Raw genomic sequence first — 20,242 nt, 5'->3', positions numbered from 1 at the left:
TCCTAAAAGTATACAGTTGCTAAGAGAAGATATTTTGTGCTTTATCGAAATGAGAGAGATAGGTGCCAAACAAATTTTGGTTTACATGGGGTATGTTATGTCTAACTTACAATGTTTGTTTGCATTTTAATATTTTATTTGGAACTTGTCCAGACCTTGAAAAATTTCTAACTGAGTTATATAATATTTGAGTGCAGTCATCTCTATAAATATTTGAGGGATGCAGACAGTGTTGATCATGTTTCATTTGTGGATCCCAGCAACATACTTACATGTCCACTTGGCAAAGATGGCTATGACATATCACAACATGTTACTAACCAGTTGGAAGCAGTGTGTAGAGACAACATCTGCCTCATCCCATACAACACTGGTAAGATTTTAGTTATTTATTGATTCTTACTACATAGTAGTCAATGTTATATTTTTATTTTTGTAGGTACCATTGGATCTTGACTATCGTTAATGAAGATAAAAATATGATATATTTATTAGACTCTATGTCTAATAGAAACCGAGACGATGCATGAAAAACTATAGTGACCAAATAGGTAGTATATTATATTGATTTTGAATGCATTCACTTATAAATATGAAAAAAAATAACATTTTTACTTTTTAAAATGTCAAGATGTACAATGTCTCGAAGGGTATTGTTAAATCACCAAGTTTTATGGAATTGACAGTATGTGTTGTACATATGTATTAAGACATGAATGGATAGTTATTATTATTTGGATTGTAACTGTTGCATTATTTTTTTTATTACATTATAGGGTAATCTAAAACAAAGTGATTTTATTAAATGTGGATATTATATGATGAGGTACATGAAAGAGATAGTTGAATGTAAAAATCTACAGTTAGAGAAGATGGTGAGTTTCTTCTTTATGATATATTATGTTTGTGATGAGTTTCAATACAAATTTTCTTTTATTTAGTTCCTTAGCCCATGGATAACTAAAGCAAACCAAATTGTAATCAATATGCATTACTAGATCCTTGCCTAGAAAGGCTCTGTATCTTTCCAATATATTTACAATCATAAAGGAGGAAATACCATGTTAAACATAGTTCCAATACTAATTTGATAACGAAGCGATCGATTGGATACATAAGTGTCTATCATGCTTTGTTGTCCATGGATATACTTGTCCATATTAGCCATCTGTTGAAATTGTTGCATGCATATGCTTGTCTATTCTATTTTTATATGCATTGTTTCTTCTTTTTTAATTGTAGTATTTAAGATCTTTATAACTGTAACGACCACCCTTCTTACTACTACTACACTCTAAGGATGACCGTTACTTAACTACTAACTCTACTTAACCGGTATGATTAAAAATCACATGGAAACCCTACCGAAAAATTTCGGCAGAGTCTCCCTTGTACCGGTGACCATAAACCAAGATACAAGCATAGTATACATCAGCCACAGGCGGCTGGAACATTTATCAAATACCCACGCAGTTAAATAAGTATCAAACACACAAATATCTACTTACTAAACTAAACTCATCCTACATGCAATCTAAAAAGAATAATCTCAATGACATGAACTTAAAATATAACTCAAATGTTTACAATAACTAAAATGCGGAAACTAAAATTAAAACTTCTTTCCTAGTCCCAAGGCTTCCATAGTCTTGGCATCACACATCCTTCGAATACCTCCTTGTCACCTTCCTTTCTATATCTTTTCCTTTCCTGTATCTGCAGTAAGAGGAAGTGCAATCTATAAGTAAAATTTACTTAGTAAGCGCTATCTAACTCACAAAATCACGAATGTGCATGTATACGAAAAGAACTAGAAACTATATGCTCTAAAAAGAAATAAAGCATAAACATAACTGCTCATGTCAAACTAATAGCGAAGAAAAGTTAAGGAATTTACTCATGTAATTCTAATGGCTAATCATGCTACTCATCTCATAGGTAAACATGAAAACTACTCATCCACTAGATAAACATGGTAGAATAAAGAACTAAACTTACTGATTTTTAGAACTATATGAAACTTATTTCATTTTTTCTAAACTTAATTTTTAATACTTTATGTTTATGTAAAACTCGTTTTACTTGTTCAAAAGCTTATACTTATAATACTTCAAAATAATAATCAACTTCTCTTGGGCCCGGCAACTGTGCTTTTACTTTTGTAACGACACGACCCATTTGGCGGCCCATTTGGCGACCCTCGGGTCGTCGACCGTCGACCGTCGGCCGTGCCGTTACTACTAGGTTATCTAAACCTAGGGACGACTATGAGAGCCCAGCCAAAGGACAGAAAGTCCAGTACAATGCCACTGATAAAAGTAAAATACTTGTTATCTTTTAATACTTCTAATATATAATGCCTCGGCATTTTCTTTAGCACATTGTGTGCCAAAATCCCTAAAGTCTTGACTTTGGGATCTACTTAAGGCCTTGGCCTTCTTCTTTCTTTTCTTTATCTTCTTATACTTGTTAATACTTCTAAAAGAATACTTCCTTTAAAAGAAACTGAAATGTTTAAGCGAATTCTAACTTTAAAATGCTCAAACCGAAAATCTACCTACTATGCTAATAAAATTCTGCATATTAAGCTTAATAACAATCTGTTCTAAGATTGAAGTTCTGCATGCAATACTTACCAAAATCTGCAAGCAATACTTATGAAAATCTGCTTATTAAAAATCTGCATACTATACTTATAAAAACCTGCTTATTAAAGTTTGTATACTATACTTATCAAAATTGCAAGCAATACTTTATAAAAATCTGGATACAAGCTTAAACTAAATCTAACTTGTTGGAATTAAACCTACACTGCATTGTTCTCAGACTTGTTTAGACTGTTTGGAGGGAAACCTCATTCTCAAGGAGAAAGCAAGCCATCCTACAACTAGGAAGGAAGTGGTGAGCTAAAGACTGGAACATGACTCTCTTTTAAATTGCCCAAGAAACACTAACCAGAATGCGAATTTTAATGTCAAAGGAAGTTCTAATCATAATTTCATCTTAATGTTAATATCTAACACTCCTTCAACAGATCATTTTGCTAATTTACCAGGAACATGATATACACAATAAAAGATATGAAGAGAGAAATTGAAACTAATTTTAAGCTTCTGAGCCACTCTTTAAAATCATTCTAGCCAACTCAATCAAAATTAACACTAACCTTTCCTTTCATTCCAAGTTTATTCAACCAACAGAATGAAACCTAACAACATTAAGCTACGTACAAAAACTCCAGATAGATGGAATGGAGATTCTAAAATTTGCACTTTGCATTGAATCGATTGAGAAATGAAATCCTTGGGATAGTATCTGATGATAGATAGGATTACATATAATTAACTCCGTAAGAACTGATTTAAGTGGAATTAATGAATAAATGATAATAGACCACAAAAATCCGGATCCTCAACCCACGGTAGAACTTCAAAGTTCAATCCCTTACATCTTACTTCGGAAAAACAAGAACTAACAAGAAGAACATCTACATAGCTACTCTTACCGCAGGTGAGGAGCAACTTACCTTGCTGTTCTTGAGCTTACTACCGAAGGAGAAAGGCAGCTTTAGGGTTTCCAAGATACTTGAGTTCCCGGTTCCTCCTCGTGCCCACAAGCTCTCCTCGACGAGAGGATCACAATGGTGTAGAAAACTCGCGGCTTTGATCCTAGGCCGGCTGCCGGAGACCAAAACCCAGCTCCTTCTTCGCTGTCGCCGGAGCAGAAGCACCGCACGCAGACGGAATCGGGAGGAGGGAAAAGGATTAGGTTTAGGTCACGGGAAAATTAAGCCTTAAGTTTCTCTTTTAAATTCCCGGATTCCATTAACTTCCTTAAATAAAATTTCCTACCTTTTCTAAACAGAACCGGTGGCTGGATCACTTGGTCAGCCGAGATTTGACCGAGCCAAAGGCCGCAGGTTCAAATCCCCAGCCGAGCCTTTTATTCTCCTTTTATTCTGCTATTAACTATTTATTACTTAAATACAATTCAACCCTTATTTGATCAAGTAATAACTGCTAGCCCAGTTGGTTAGCCGGGTTTTGCTCGGGTCAGGGGTTGCCGGTTCAAGCCTCAGCTTGGACATTTTTTGTCGAAACTTCTTTCGTTTAGTAAAAATACCAAATGACTTCCAAAAATTGCATAAAAATATTCTATAAATTCCTAAAAATCTCTAGAATTTTTCTAAAGCATTTCTAGATTTTAATAAGGTCTTTTAGGACTCCAAATCATGAAATTTGGGGTGTTACAATTACCTTATAAAAAGTTCATCCTCGAACTTAGAATAATTCTGAATATTTCTATCTCATACTATCCTCACGCTCCTAAGTAACTTCCTCATACTTCTGGTTCTAAATGACTTCCACTAATGATACTCTTTTGTTCCTTAGTCTCTTAACTTCACTGTCCACTATCACCCCTATCACATCGTACCCATTAGTAGTCCTTGGAAGACCTGTTATAAGGTCCCTGGAGACCGCAGGTGCATTGGTCACACCAAATGGCATGACTACAACTTCGTAGTGTCCATATCGGGTCCTGGAAACTGTTCTGGACTCTTCGTTCTCCTGTGCTCGGTCCTAACGGTACGGGGACGTCCTCTTCTTGACATCTAGTTATGTAAAGAAACTTAAAATCGTCCCTATGCTTTCTAGACATATATACATATGTAAACAAAAGAAATCAAGAACTTCTATCTTACTTAAACATTTCTAAGCAAATATTCTATACTGCAAATAATAAGAAAAGTATAAAAGAAAATTTAAATACTTTCTTACTTGAAGACAGCAAGGATGGTGCTGATGTGTGATACTGGAGAATGGGAACTGCTCTGATACCAACTGTAACGACCACCCTTCTTACTACTACTACACTCTAAGGATGACCGTTACTTAACTACTAACTCTACTTAACCGGTATGATTAAAAATCACATGGAAACCCTACCGAAAAATTTCAGCAGAGTCTCCCTTGTACCGGTGACCATAAACCAAGATACAAGCATAGTATACATCAGCCACAGGCGGCTGGAACATTTATCAAACACTCACGCAGTTAAATAAGTATCAAACACATAAATATCTACTTACTAAACTGAACTCATCCTACATGCAATCTAAACAGAATAATCTCAATGACATGAACTTAAAATATAACTCAAATGTTTACAATAACTAAAATGCGGAAACTAAAATTAAAACTTCTTTCCTAGTCCCAAGGCTTCCATAGTCCTGGCATCACACATCCTTCGAACACCTCCTTGTCGCCTTCCTTTCTATATCTTTTCCTTTCCTGTATCTGCAATAAGAGGAAGTGCAATCTATAAGCAAAATTTGCTTAGTAAGCGCTATCTAACTCACAAAATCATGAATGTGCATGTATACGAAAAGAACTAGAAACTATATGCTCTAAAAAGAAATAAAGCATAAACATAATTGCTCATGTCAAACTAATAGCGAAGAAAAGCTAAGGAATTTACTCATGTAATTCTAATGGCTAATCATGCTACTTATCTCATAGGTAAACATGAAAACTACTCATCCACTAGATAAACATGGTAGAATAAAGAACTAAACTTACTGATTTTTAGAACTATATGAAACTTATTTCATTTGTTCTAAACTTAATTTTTAATACTTTATGTTTATGTAAAACTCGTTTTACTTGTTCAAAAGCTTATACTTATAATACTTCAAAATAATAATCAACTTCTCTTGGGCCCGACAACTGTGCTTTTACTTTTGTAACGACCTGACCAATTTGGCGGCCCATTTGGCGACCCTCGTCGGCCGTGCCGTTACTACTAGGTTATCTAAACCTAGGGACGACTATGGGAGCCCAGCCCAAGGACAGAGAGTCCAGTACAGTGCCACTGATAAAAGTAAAATACTTGTTATCTTTTAATACTTCTAATATATAATGCTTCGACATTTTCTTTAGCACCTTGTGTGTCAAAATCCCTAAAGTCTTGACTTTGGGATCTACTTAAGACCTTGGCCTTCTTCTTTCTTTTCTTTATCTTCTTATACTTGTTAATACTTCTAAAAGAATACTTCCTTTAAAAGAAACTGAAATGTTTAAGCGAATTCTAACTTTAAAATGCTCAAACCGAAAATCTACCTACTATGCTAATAAAATTCTGCATATTAAGCTTAATAACAATCTGTTCTAAGATTGAAGTTCTGCATGCAATACTTATCAAAATCTGCAAGCAATACTTATGAAAATCTGCTTATTAAAAATCTACATACTATACTTATAAAAACCTGCTTATTAAAGTTTGCATACTATACTAATCAAAACTACAAGCAATACTTTATAAAAATCTGGATAACTAAATCCTACTTCTGGAATTAAAACCATACTGCATTGTTCTCAGACTTGTTTAGACTGTTTGGAGGGAAACCTCATTCTCAAGGAGAAAGCAAGCCATCCTACAACTAGGAAGGAAGTGGTGAGCTAAAGACTGGAACATGACTCTCTTTTAAATTGCCCAAGAAACACTAACCAGAATGCGAATTTTAATGTCAAAGGAAGTTCTAATCATAATTTCATCTTAATGTTAATATCTAACACTCCTTCAACAGATCATTTTGCTAATTTACCAGGAACATGATATACACAATAAAAGATATGAAGAGAGAAATTGAAACTAATTTTAAGCTTCCGAGCCACTCTTTAAAATCATTCCAGCCAACTCAATCAAAATTAACACTAACCTTTCCTTTCATTCCAAGTTTATTCAACCAACAGAATGAAACCTAACAACATTAAGCTACGTACAAAAACTCCAGATAGATGGAATGGAGATTCTAAAATTTGCACTTTGCATTGAATCGATTGAGAAACGAAATCCTTGGGATAGTATCTGATGATAGATAGGATTACATATAATTAACTCCGTAAGAACTGATTTAAGTGGAATTAATGAATAAATGATAATAGACCACAAAAATCCGGATCCTCAATCCACGGTAGAACTTCAAAGTTCAATCCCTTACATCTTACTTCGGAAAACAAGAACTAACAAGAAGAACATCTACATAGCTACTCTTACCGCAGGTGAGGAGCAACTTACCTTGCTGTTCTTGAGATTACTACCGAAGGAGAAAGGCAGCTCTAGGGTTTCCGAGATACTTGAGTTCCCGGTTCCTCCTCGTGCCCACAAGCTCTCCTCGACGAGAGGATCACAATGGTGTAGAAAACTCACGGCTTTGATCCTAGGCCGACTGCCGGAGACCAAAACCCAGCTCCTTCTTCGCTGTCGCCCGAGCAGAAGCGCCGCACGCAGACGGAATCGGGAGGAGGGAAAAGGATTAGGTTTAGGTCACAGGAAAATTAAGCCTTAAGTTTCTCTTTTAAATTCCCAGATTCCATTAACTTCCTTAAATAAAATTTCCTACCTTTTCTAAACAGAACCGGTGGCTGGATCACTTGGTCAGCCGAGATTTGACCGAGCCAAAGGCCGCAGGTTCAAATCCCCAGCCGAGCCTTTTATTCTTCTTTTATTCTGCTATTAACTATTTATTACTTAAATACAATTCGACCCTTATTTAATCAATAATAACTGCTAGCCCAGTTGGTTAGCCGGGCTTTGCTCGGGTCAGGGGTTGCCGGTTCAAGCCTCAGCTTGGACATTTTTTATCGAAACTTCTTTCTTTTAGTAAAAATACCAAACGACTTCCAAAAATTACATAAAAATATTCTATAAATTCCTAAAAATCTCTAGAATTTTTCTAAAGCATTTTAGATTTTAATAAGGTCTTTTAGGACTCCAAATCATGAAATTTGGGGTGTTACAATAACTCTTATATGAGGTTAGAGAATATTTAGGATCTTTATGACATATGCTCAGTTTTATTATTTTATTTTGGATATTCATCATTTTTTGGATGAATGATTTTATGAATCTAATAGATTTTTGTATTTTTTTACATAAAAATTTGCAAGAATAATCAAGAATCAATATTACAACCAATCTCAATATGATGAAATATGAAATGATTGAAGCGAATTCATCCACTTGTATGTAGGTGCCTAAATGGGTCGTGTACGTTAAGATAAATATTTTATTTTATATTATGGATTTTTGGATATATGTACTTGTGATACAGTTTTGGTTTGTGGATGTATTTTTTGGTTATGCTTGTGGATTTGTGAATATATACGTGTGGATTGATGGATAAATTTGTGAATTATTAACGTATTTGTGGATATAATTAATGCATTTTAAGTTATATATATATTATCTATATATGTTGTTTAATTTTGATGAATTGAAAAATATGTTTTTACTTCGTCACATTAAAATTGTGTCAAAATCAAAGATAACTTTTACTTCACCCCAGTTTAATAATTGCGAAGTCATTTCTTATCAATTACTTAAGTATAGTAAAAAATAATGAAGTCTTGACAATCAATTACTTTGTCAATAAATATAAACTATGATGTAACATAATACCAAATACTTCGATAAATAAAAATTATGATAAAGTTATAGAATATATTTACTTCGCCAATCAATATAAACTATGAAGTTACATATTATCTATTACTTTAGCACGTTACACAACCAATAAAGTAAAAGATAGTTTTTTTTTACTTTAGCAATCAATTTAAATTGTAAAGTTATATATCATTGATTACTTCGGCACTTTACAATACAATTGAAGTAAAAGACATTTTTTTTTACTTCAGCATCGGTCCAACTTTGAACTGATTTTGTCTCCTTGAACTAGTCAAAAACTTCACTTTTTTCCTGGATACAACTTTGGTGATAGGATGAAGTAAAATATTATCCTATTACTTCATGTGCATCTGCTTTGGTAATTATCTATCTATGACTTCAATAAATATATGAAGTAAATTAAGAAAATTCTATTAGTGCTTCAACCTAATTGTCAAATTGACTATTTTGTTGTGAATAAGTGACTTAACCCTTTTATGATTAATCATGAACTTCCCAATTAAGAATGCGTGTAAATGGTTAAGATAGAGCTTGGAGCACCTTAAAGATGGAAAGTGCCCTAAAGATAATCAGATTGTAATAAAACCCACTATAAATGTAATTATATGATTATTAATGAAATTACTTTTGTATATATTTTGGGTGTAATAGATTGTAATGAAAGGTCTTAATAGTATAACTACTTTAGTGATAGATCAATTTTGATATGAGACTATCCTATAGCATAAGTGATACTATTAAGTGTCTCTAGTCATAGTTATTTTGAGACATGACATTGACTTTATGGTTTGACCCGCACATACTATAGTTTTGCTCTATGATAGTGTTGGGTGATTTATGTTAGACCCATGGCGTGAGATGGCTTGATGCTAGGAAGGTAATAGTGAATACACCTACAATTAATAATTCTAACTCTAGTTACAATCTTAACAAGGTTACTCACGTTAGTGCAACCCTTACGGCTCCTACCACACTACTTATAATTTGTTCGTGTATTACTCCTACAAAGTTACTATCTTTTCCTTGTCGGTCAATATTAGAGAAACCTCTTACAAAATCTAAGATCTCAATAAATATAAGAGGAAAGCTAACAGAATATAAGAGGCTTCTAATAGGATTTAACTAATCACTATTTCACCAACATTCAAGCATCCACCTAACCCTTTATTTTTAACATTCAATACCTCTTCATTCTTCACTTATTGTAAGTTGAACTATCATTGATCGATCAACTACTAGCATTATTAGTAGATTGCTTTCTTTGATTGTGTTAATCTAAGTTTACTAATGACTACTTAGAAATTTGTTTTAGGTTTCAAAATCTATGTTGACGTATTAGATTGTTTTTGGAATTGTTAGAAATTAATTTGTTTGAATTATTAACATTATTGGCAAAATTATTTCTTAACTTTCTGTTCGATTTTATTTAGATTTAAATTTGTTTGTGATAAACAAATAAGTTATAAAAAATTTCAGAAATTTTCAACTTTTAAATAATCTTTTATGAATTTCTAAATGAAAACTGAATTTATAAGATTAAAATTTTTGGAGATTAATTTTGATAAACTTAATTTTTTTTACATATCCGTTATATTTTGAATGTTTAGAAAAATTAGCAAATTATTTTTCCATTGAAATCTATTTTTAAGTATTTACTTTCAAAAATACCTATTTATGCAATGAAAAATATCTTCTCACTATAAGAAAAATAATTTTCTTGTGAATTTTTTTCCTATAATCAGTTTGATTAAGTTTAACATGACAAAAAATTTTAGTATTTGTTGAAAATTAAAAATTATTTAAAATTATTTTTGGTAAATCTGAGGTTTAATTGTTAAATATTATTATATTTACAAAATAATTACAATAAAAATACATAAACTTGCATCATCTATGTATATCCTAGATTTTTTTTTTTTGAAATTTTTTCTCTCATATTTTTGATATGATTAAAGGAGGAGAATTAATAAGTGTTTAGTTAAGGGGAAGACTTAATTTTAAAATTTGATGCTATAATTGTTTTTGATTATATAATTGTTGTTTCATATATAATCTATTGTTTGAATTCCCTAAACTTAACTTGGGTTGATGAACATTAAAAAGGGAGAGATTGTAAATACTCCGAGTTAGTTTTTATGTTGATCAACCGAGTTAAGTTAGGCCTTGTGTGTTTGATGTCTTGTGTCTGAATGTGCAGGGGTTTAGGAACACAAGAAGTCAAGTAGAATATGCAGCGACTGAGAAGGATGACACAGTAAGGGAGCCGTCAGGCTCATTGTATCCGAAGGACGAGAAGCTATGAAAAAATACACCAATGAAACAAGAAGGACGTGTGTGGTGCATCTGAGGGACTAGAAGATGGAGGAAGTTTGTTCTAGGAGAAGATCGGAGTTAGATTTGGGTAAGCCCAACTCTGGATGCCCGGACTATCACTCTAGCAATCATAGTCAGAAAATGATCAACTCAAAAGTTGACCATTTGAGGCGCCTTCGATTAAATAGAGGCACCCTAATGACTTGAAGACTCGAGAGTTTGAGGCGCTTTGAATTCCTAGAGAAGTTGTTGTCACATATGGGACTTGAGGTGCCTCCGATTGTTCGAGTCGCCTCCAAAAACTTGGAGTTGTTGCGACAAAGATAAGCAGTGGGGTCCATGTCAACCGAATTGAAGCACCTCCGATAAACTGAGGCATCTCCAATCTTTCAATTCAGCAAAATAAACATTCCGACATAGATAAAGTTATGGAGGCGCCTCAAATACGCCATGCCAGTAAATGGTCACTTCGACCAGTGGATTATAAAAAATGCTCTAAACTAGTTGATTAGCTAAGTCATTCAACCATTACACCGTACGTAGCCTTATATGATCAGTGACTATTTCTAACTTTCCATCTATAACATCAATCGACTAGATCTCATCTTCGGTCGTCTATCTATAGGTCAATTGATTGCCCAGTCAACTTAGTCATAAATAGAAATATTATATTTGTTGGCTCTTTAGCCTAATTTGACTAATTAGTCTACTCAGCTCTTAAGTCAACTAGGTTTAATTTTAGTTAACTAAAACTCATCTTCGATCATTATAATGATTGTTTGAGTTTAGTTTTACCCTCACCCCATATGTGCAAGTCGCTCAACTCTCACAGCTCACCATTAGAGTCTCACCTTCATGATTTTAACCCACGATAATCTCTTGATAAGTTTTTAGTCCCTTGGATGCATCAAACCCTCAACTCACTCAACATATCATCCTTAACACTTCACCTATGTAGTGCACCTCCATTAGATTTTGTCGACACTAACCTTTATGCTCCTCATCTTATGGTATCTATATCTTCTCATGCAACCTTTTTTTATGTCTACAAACCTCATTGAGCTTGCAACTTAGCTAAGCCAAGTCATGCTTTAGAGATGTTCCAATACCACCTTAGTACTTTCATCATTTGGTCCCTCGATTGCCTCATGAAACCTCCAAACCACTAAATGTGTGGTCTTGACCGTATTAAGTCATCATCACTTTACCTTGTTGAGCTCGAGCATGAACTCTCCAAGCTTCATGTGTGTTCCTACAAGTTTTTACACACTCACACACATATCAAACCACACAGCAAGGTATAATTTAAGCCCTTTACACAAATATCAAAAATTCAAAGTCAATCCAACCACTCGAGGAAGATTGCACCGACAATTTCAATTGTACAAATATAGTGATGTATAGACTAGGTGGAAATGAGGGAGAGCAATCGATTTGGATCACTACGTGAATCTATTTGCTACATTATCTAGTATCTATGGGGATCTCATGAAGAACACGTGCTATTAATTCTTAGACTTGAGATTATTATTATCATCTATTATCTCATAAGAGGATGAACATACTTTGACGCTTGTGATTTAGACCTTGAAAGAGTTGAATTTACATTTATGGTCAAGTATATTCCTAGCTTAATTATGAAGGTTAATGTGTAATTGACATAGGAATTATCGCTCTTTCTAAGCGAGAGAGTATAACCCATGACCAATTTGATTAATGAGTACTTTGAGAAATTTGTATATAGTGGAAACCAATTGAAAGAATTCTTAAGTTGATGTTCCTTTAAGTGAATCATAGTTGCATTGAAAAACTCTTGGAGGTGTCCTATTAGGATAGATATTAATCTAAGTTCCAAGGCACTTGCATAAAATGGTAAAACGATTGAAATACATAACAATTGTTACACTGGAAGGGCTTGTAAAACTCATCACTTTGAGAATAATAAGTCGAGTCTAGTCAACTAAAACCCAACTTTGATCATTATAATGATTGAGTCTCATGCCTATGTTGTTATGGAAGGGCGTCAAGTTGTTACTTATGTACTTGCGGTTCGATTTTTAGCTATGGCGAATTTGTAAAAATCTATCTTCCAAATGGGACGTGTAACCATACATGCTGGTAGGATTGTTCTAACTTGCAAAGGTTTTTAGGTCCATTGTGTGCTGAAAAATATTAGCATCGAAATCATCCTCAAAGGTATTGGTTACTAGATTTCAAAAGGTTTGATAATCTTATATCAATTTTTCAATTTTTTTTATGCCTCAAAGATAATACATTGGAGACATAAAATGGGAAAAAGATAGTTTTGATCAATATTGTTTATGAAAAAACATTTGATGTGGTAAACTAGAGAACTATGTGGCTTGTTCTTAAACTCCAGGGTTTCCTCTAGGATGACTAAATCAATGTTTGTCTTAGTTAGTGGTATAGTTAAACCTTGGTTAGAAATCAGAGGGTGCTTAAATAATGTAAATCATTATCCCTTGCCACAATTATAAGAGTTTTTCAAGGAATATTGCTTGTTCAGGAGATCACAAACAATTCTATGGTTCTTCGATTCACATATGACACAAATTTTTGTAAAGGTTGAGGTTGAGGAACTACTTGTAAGTAAGATCATAGTTTCAACTTTCCATGTTCAGGTGGTCTTAAGACAAAAGGAAAGGAAAGACAGATGAGAGATTCCTTTCAAAGGCTGCCCAATGGCACAAAAAAGGCTGGAATTGTATCGGTTCTTCAGATTCTAATTTACTTACATACAATGAACCAATTAACAAGAAATTTCCAATATATATTCGATAGAATTTCAAACTATAAGAGAAGTAAAAGAGATATAACAGAATTATCCAAATTGACCGGATCAAATTACCAAATCAAATCATATTAGTATTTGGATTAATTATTCTAATAATTCTGTTATAATTATTCTCAGAATTATTCTAATAATTCTGTTATAATTATTCTCAGAATTATTCTTAGAATAATTCTGTTATTTATTAATTAGTTATTTGACCAAGTACTTTTGAACATTATATATTGTATTGTCCTCAGGGCAAATATCAATGAACAATAGATTTTATTATTCTCATCTTATTCCTTCCTCTCTCTCTATTCTTCTTCTTACATGGTATCAGAGTCATCTCTCTTTTTTTATCTTCCCTCAACTTCTTGAGGCGGAGATCGTATAAACGACGAATTTTTAAATTTTTCCCTCAAGCCTCTTATTTTCTCCTACGTGTTTTAATTTTCTTATTCTTCTCTATTTTTCAGAACAAACGAAAAATACTTATTTTCTTCCGCTGCCAACCCCTTTGCTTCTCTTTCCTCTTCCTTAATCTCTCTTTTTTTTTTTTCTCCACTACCACCGAACAAGTTATTTTTTACTTTAGATGTCAAATACTCGACGACATCAAAGAGGACAAAAGCAAAGTCCAGACCGATGTCAAATTTGTCACATCGTCGGTCATACTGGAAATATATGCCCTAAAAGACTTGATTGGTCTAGGGTAAAATGTCAAATTTGTCTTGGAATTGGACATTTTGGTATTCAATGTCCTAGTCCATTTGATTCAAATTTCATTGGTGGTCCTACAGCCTCAAGACAACCATCTATTTCACAAGTATATCCTAAAGTTCTTTCGTCTGTGCCTACTTGTGGTAAAAACCCAGAGTTCTCATCTACTGATTGGTATATTGACACTGGAGCTACTCATCATGTCACATCAGATTATAATATCCTTACAGACGTAATGTCATATTATGGCTCAGATACGGTGCAAGTAGGCGATGGTTCAGGTTTGCAAATTGCTAATCTTGGAAACACATATGTTCATTTATCTAATCGAACTTTTCACATGCGCAATGTCTTTCATGTTCCATCTATCACTAAAAATTTACTTTCTACACGCCAGTTTTGTCTTGATAACAATGTCATTTTTGAATTTCATCATAATCATTATCTTATAAAGGATAGAGGAACAAATGCTATTATGTTTTATGGGAGAATAAAAAATGTCCTCTATTGTCTTCAGAGTTCTTCAATCAAAGCTTTTGTTGGTGAACGCACAAATAAACCAGCTTGGCATGCTCGACTTGGTCATCCTTCCCTTCGTATTGTTCAGTCAATCATCAATAGGTATGGTTTACCTACTTCTATTACCTCCTCTCCATCTTATTCATGTAGGGCCTGCATGGAATCTAAAAGTCATAAGCTACCTTTCTCTTTATCTGATCATGTTTCTAATTTTCCACTTGAGATAATCCATTCTGATGTTTGGGGTCCTGCACCTATTTTGTCTAATCAAGGTTTCCAATATTATGTTACATTCATTGATCATTTTAGTAAATATACTTGGCTTTATCCTATGAGAAGGAAATCTGATTTATTTGATATATTTTGTAATTTTCAAATTCAAGTTGAACAATCTTTTAATCGTAAAATACTCTCTTTTCATTCTGATTGGGGAGGCGAATATCAAGCTCTCCATCGTCATTTTGTCTCTTGTGGAATTGTTCATCGAGTTTCTTGTCCTCACACTCCAGAACAAAATGGCTCTGCTGAGAGAAAACATAGACATATAATTGAAACTGCCTTAGCTCTTCTTCATCATGCATCAGTTCCGCGCAAATTTTGGGATGAAGTTGTTAGCACTGCAGTATATCTCATAAATCGACTTCCTACACCATTGCTCAATCATAAATGTCCTTTTGAAAAAACTTTATAATCAAACCCCTGATTACACTTTCCTTCGACGTCCCTATTCTAAACACAAACTTGACTCTCGTTCACTACAATGTGTTTTTCTTGGTTATAGCAATTTGCACCATGGTTATCGTTGCTTGCATATACCAACAGGACGAATTTATATTTCACGACATGTTACTTTTGATGAGTCTTTATTCCCTTTTTCGGTAGCTTCTTCAATCTCTCCTCCAGATACAAGTGGCACCTTCTTAATGCCACCTAATATTATCGAAGTGATGGAATTCTAGGTCCCGCTCCGGAGCTCTCTAATAACTCTCCTATACCATCAGAATCACCTCCGGTTGCTGCTCCAATCTTAGAAGTCTCGCCGATCGAAGATAATATGCTCTCTGGTTCCTCGGATAATGCAAGTCCGTCATCTACATCACCATGTCAGCCTACTTCCTCGTCGTCATCAACAAGTGATTCAGATGATAATGCTCCTCGTCGCATGCTTCCCATTAGTGATATTTATGAGCGTTGCCCACCAAATGCAACTCGATATCCCCTTCCACGAGCTCTAGTGGTTTCTTCCAAATCTATTGAACCAACCTGTTTTACACAAGCAAACAAGGATCCAAACTGGCGTAGTGCAATGGCTACAGAATTTGATGCACTTCTTCGCAATGGAACATGGACTCTAGTTCCGCGCACTCCCTCAATGAATGTTGTGGGCTCTAAATGGGTATTCCGTCTTAAGCATCGAGCTGATGGTTCTCTTGAAAGATACAAAGCTCGACTTGTAGCTAAAGGATTTAGTCAACAGCCAGGTATTGACTTTAATGACACTTTCAGCCCAGTCATCAAAATTACATCTGTCAGACTATTATTATCAATAGCTGTTAGTTCTAATTGGCTTGTACGACAATTGGATATTTCAAATGCATTTCTCCATGGTCATCTTGAGGAAACTATATTTATGGAGCAACCACCTGGTTTTATTCATCCACAATTTCCATCTCATGTTTGCCAACTCAAGAAATCCTTATATGGTCTTCGACAAGCTCCTCGTGCATGGTTTCATCGACTATCTAAATGGTTACAAGCTCAAGGATTTTCTGGATCAAAGACTGACTCGTCTTTATTTCACAAATATAATGATGAAAATATGATATTTTTTCTTATTTATGTGGATGACATTCTGATAACCGGCAATGATCATAAGGGTATCACAACTTTATTAAGTCTTCTCAATCAAGAATTTCCTACTAGAGATTTGGGTATTGCTCGTTTTTTTCTTGGTATTGAGCTTATTCCACATGAGGATGGCTATCTTCTCTCTCAGAGCAAATACATTACTGGACTTCTTCAAAAAGCCAAAATGGATGGAGCACGTCCGGTCTCTACACCAATTGCTATAAACAACTCTCCAACTTCATCCTCTCCTGCTCTATCTGATCCACAAATTTATCGAAGTATTGTTGGGGCCTTACAATATGTCACTATCACACGCCCTGATATTACTTTTGCGGTAAATCGTGCTTGTCAATTCATGCATGCTCCAACTGAACAAAATTGGGATAATGTAAAAAGAATACTTCGTTATCTCAAAGGTACTATTCTACATGGTCTTCTTTTATATCGCCAATCGTCTCGAGATTTACATGCATATAGTGATGCGGATTGGGCAAGTTCTCCTGAAGATAGACGCTCTACCAGTGGATATGCAATATTTCTTGGACGAAATCTTATCTCATGGAATTCGAAAAAGCAACCTACGGTATCTCGTTCAAGCACTGAGGCAGAATATAAAGCTATAGCAAATACAACGTCAGAAATTATTTGGCTTCAATCACTTCTCTCCGAACTTCATCTTGCATCAAATATTGCACCAAAAATTTGGTGCGACAATATTGGAGCAACATATCTCACAGCAAATCCAGTCTTTCATGCTCGTACAAAACATGTGGAAATTGATTTTCATTTTGTTCGTGAACGTGTGGCAACTCAGCAGTTATCCGTCTCTTATATTTCTACTGAAGATCAAATCGCTGATATCTTTACCAAGCCACTATCCAGACAACGCTTCAACAAGTTAGCAAGCAAACTCAACGTCAGAGATCTCCCGTTGAGTTTGTCGGGGGGTAAAAGAGATATAACAGAATTATCCAAATTGACCGGATCAAATTACCAAATCAAATCATATTAGTATTTGGATTAATTATTCTAATAATTCTGTTATAATTATTCTCAGAATTATTCTAATAATTCTGTTATAATTATTCTCAGAATTATTTTTAGAATAATTCTGTTATTTATTAATTAGTTATTTGACCAAGTACTTTTGAACATTATATATTGTATTGTCCTCAGGGCAAATATCAATGAACAATAGATTTTATTATTCTCATCTTATTTCTTCCTCTCTCTCTATTCTTCTTCTTACAAGAAGAAGTAGATGTGGTTTTACTGAACTCTTGATAGATGAAGGCTGCAAAGAGATCTGAAACACACTAGATTATTAGCATTTTAATATCAAACCAAAACACAATTTACCAAATTACAATTTGTTTAACAGTTTCTTCTTTCTCTTCGTCATCTGAGTCCATACCGATCCATTTTATCATGGAGTAGAGGAACTCTTTGATGCTCACTGTTCCATCTTTGTTCCAGTCCATTTCTCCTGCATACAAATGTCATCAGTAATAATCAGACATCTTGAAAAAATCAACAACAATCTGAAGAAATTACACAGAAGTAGACAAGAGCATACTGAATCTCTTGGTAGCAATGTGTGTTGGAGATTTCTCCTTTGAAGGTGCTTCATTCAGTGCCACAACAAAGTCTTTCCTTTCAAGCATTCCGTCCCCATTTTTGTCGAGAAACGCAAATGCTTCCACGAGCAACTTGAATGTGCCTTCAAGTTCTCTTGATTCATCTTTTGCAGTCTGATATACAACAAGGATTATAGTTGTGAACAATGGTACCACGCGGTTAAAATTTTGAAAAAAAAATTGAAAATTTTTTTTCTTTTAGCACATTATTAGCTCGGGAGGGAGCCGCATCCAGAAGAAAAACTAGACAGAGGAGAACAATGAACTCATGATATTGTAACCCATTTTGTAAATCCATGTTACAATAATGGTAAAGACGATTGATCTCTTTGTCGTCAACGTTGAAGTTTAGCTCTCTCAGGCACTTCTTTAGCTCCTCATGGTCGATCGTTCCATTTGAATCTTCATCTGCATCGAGAGGGCTTAAAATACATCTTTGTCAAAAACCCAAAATAGTGGTCTCTGTCATGAAACCTCACTTACCATACTTTTCGAAAATATGCTTGGCATCTTGCAACCCTTCTTTTAACTGGGGGAACCTCATAATGATGCTGTTGGTTGATCTAAAAGTTTTTTTGCCTGAAGAAGCTGTGTGTCTGATAGCTTCCACCAATCTCTTCTTAATTTTCCTCACTTCCCTTCGATGCCTGATTGGAGAACAAAGTTTTGCGAAAACATCTCCCACTTTGTCCCAGAATGGTTTTTCTGCAGAAGATGGTTTAGAAAGTAGTCCTAAAGGAAACGACTACGAAGCGAGTAAGCAAGAATTGCAGGTCGAAAGATTAATACCCCATTTTCTATTGAAGTTTACAAAGATTGCATATATGGCAAAAGCTACAATGCAACAGAGCTGAGATGCTTAGGAGTGCAAGTGTTCAGAAATGATGCATTAATCGAGAAGTTTAGATACCTGGAGTTTCTTTCATGGAAGCTGCAGAGATTTCTTATGATCTCCTGTCTTTGAGAATATTTTAGTGACAAAGGGATTGACAAGTGATAGATAATGAATTAGAAAGAAAAGAGCTTCTTGAATACTGCTGTCCAAGATGAATAAGCATCAGATACCAATCCTGTGCTTGAAGCACTCAGCTTCATACCAAAGATGAGATGCCATCTTTTGGCATCTGTAATGGTTTTGTTTTTTTATAAAAGTTAGCACCATCTTTAGAACTAATAAAATCTAACAAAACGTATGTATTTCATACTAAAATATAGCATGCATCAAGTATTTGTTTAGTTGTAGTTAAAATAATGGTGTGAAATCCACCTAAGGGCATTCTTAATGGTAAACTTTATTTTTACATCATCTGCCATATAAAAAATTATAAATGTAAACTTAAAAAGTAGATTTAAAAATATATATAGTCAAACATGGTAGCTAGTTATTAATGGGGCCCATAAAAATTTAGTGAAATCTAGTTCTTGATTTTGAAACAAAGTTTTTTTATTTAAACCAAAAACCCAAATTATCTCATGATAGTAGGTTTAAAAATGAAGGTTTATTTTTTAAACCCAATAATTTAACCTCCATTATAGATGCCCTAAACTTTGCAGATTCAGTAAGTTGCAAACAAGGTTTTTTACATGGCATTAGTCTAGTTTGGGCCAAAATTTGTCAGTTTGTACATTTTATTAAATCTAGCACCTGTAGTATATTATTAAATCTATAACATCAAATTTGGCCCTCGGCTGTATTAAATAGCCTAATAAAAGTCTAATGACAAAGTCATAAATTGTATATAATCTAGATCTAGATTTGCACCCCTTTTATAAGTGGCACACATTCACAATATACACTGATCCGGTAGTAAGAGTGGAGTCCTGAACGGAACAGAGGCCAATGATACGTGGAGGTCAAAACCAAGATAGTCAACCCAAAGGTATGGCCGGTCGGAGGGCCACCTGGCCGATCGGCCACGACCGCGCCCGGTGCGGCGCAGAAACA

At 34.3% G+C, this 20,242-nt stretch overlaps 1 protein-coding gene across 2 annotated transcripts; it reads right to left on the bottom strand.

Moving 5' to 3' along the window:
- Nucleotides 1-17,962: 17,962 nt before the first annotated feature.
- LOC122006403 (probable calcium-binding protein CML22) lies at nt 17,963-19,354 on the bottom strand. Of its 2 annotated transcripts, none has more exons than XM_042561902.1 (5): nt 19,208-19,354; nt 18,781-19,002; nt 18,503-18,705; nt 18,237-18,411; nt 17,963-18,146 (listed from the first exon to the last, which is right to left on the bottom strand). In XM_042561902.1, exons 1-5 carry the CDS (start codon nt 19,221-19,223, stop codon nt 18,016-18,018), a joined length of 747 nt encoding a protein of 248 aa, XP_042417836.1. In that variant the 5' UTR covers nt 19,224-19,354; the 3' UTR covers nt 17,963-18,015. The 2 variants fall into 2 exon arrangements, with proteins under 2 accessions (XP_042417836.1, XP_042417843.1); XM_042561909.1 differs by having other exon boundaries at nt 19,087-19,221.
- Between the last annotated feature and the right edge of the window lie 888 nt (nt 19,355-20,242).

Source organism: Zingiber officinale, chromosome 1A (assembly GCF_018446385.1).
Source record: "Zingiber officinale cultivar Zhangliang chromosome 1A, Zo_v1.1, whole genome shotgun sequence".
NCBI classification, from domain to species: domain Eukaryota; kingdom Viridiplantae; phylum Streptophyta; class Magnoliopsida; order Zingiberales; family Zingiberaceae; genus Zingiber; species Zingiber officinale.
The sequence above is the reverse complement of the archived record's forward strand: the minus strand, read 5'-3'. Positions and strand labels throughout refer to the sequence as shown.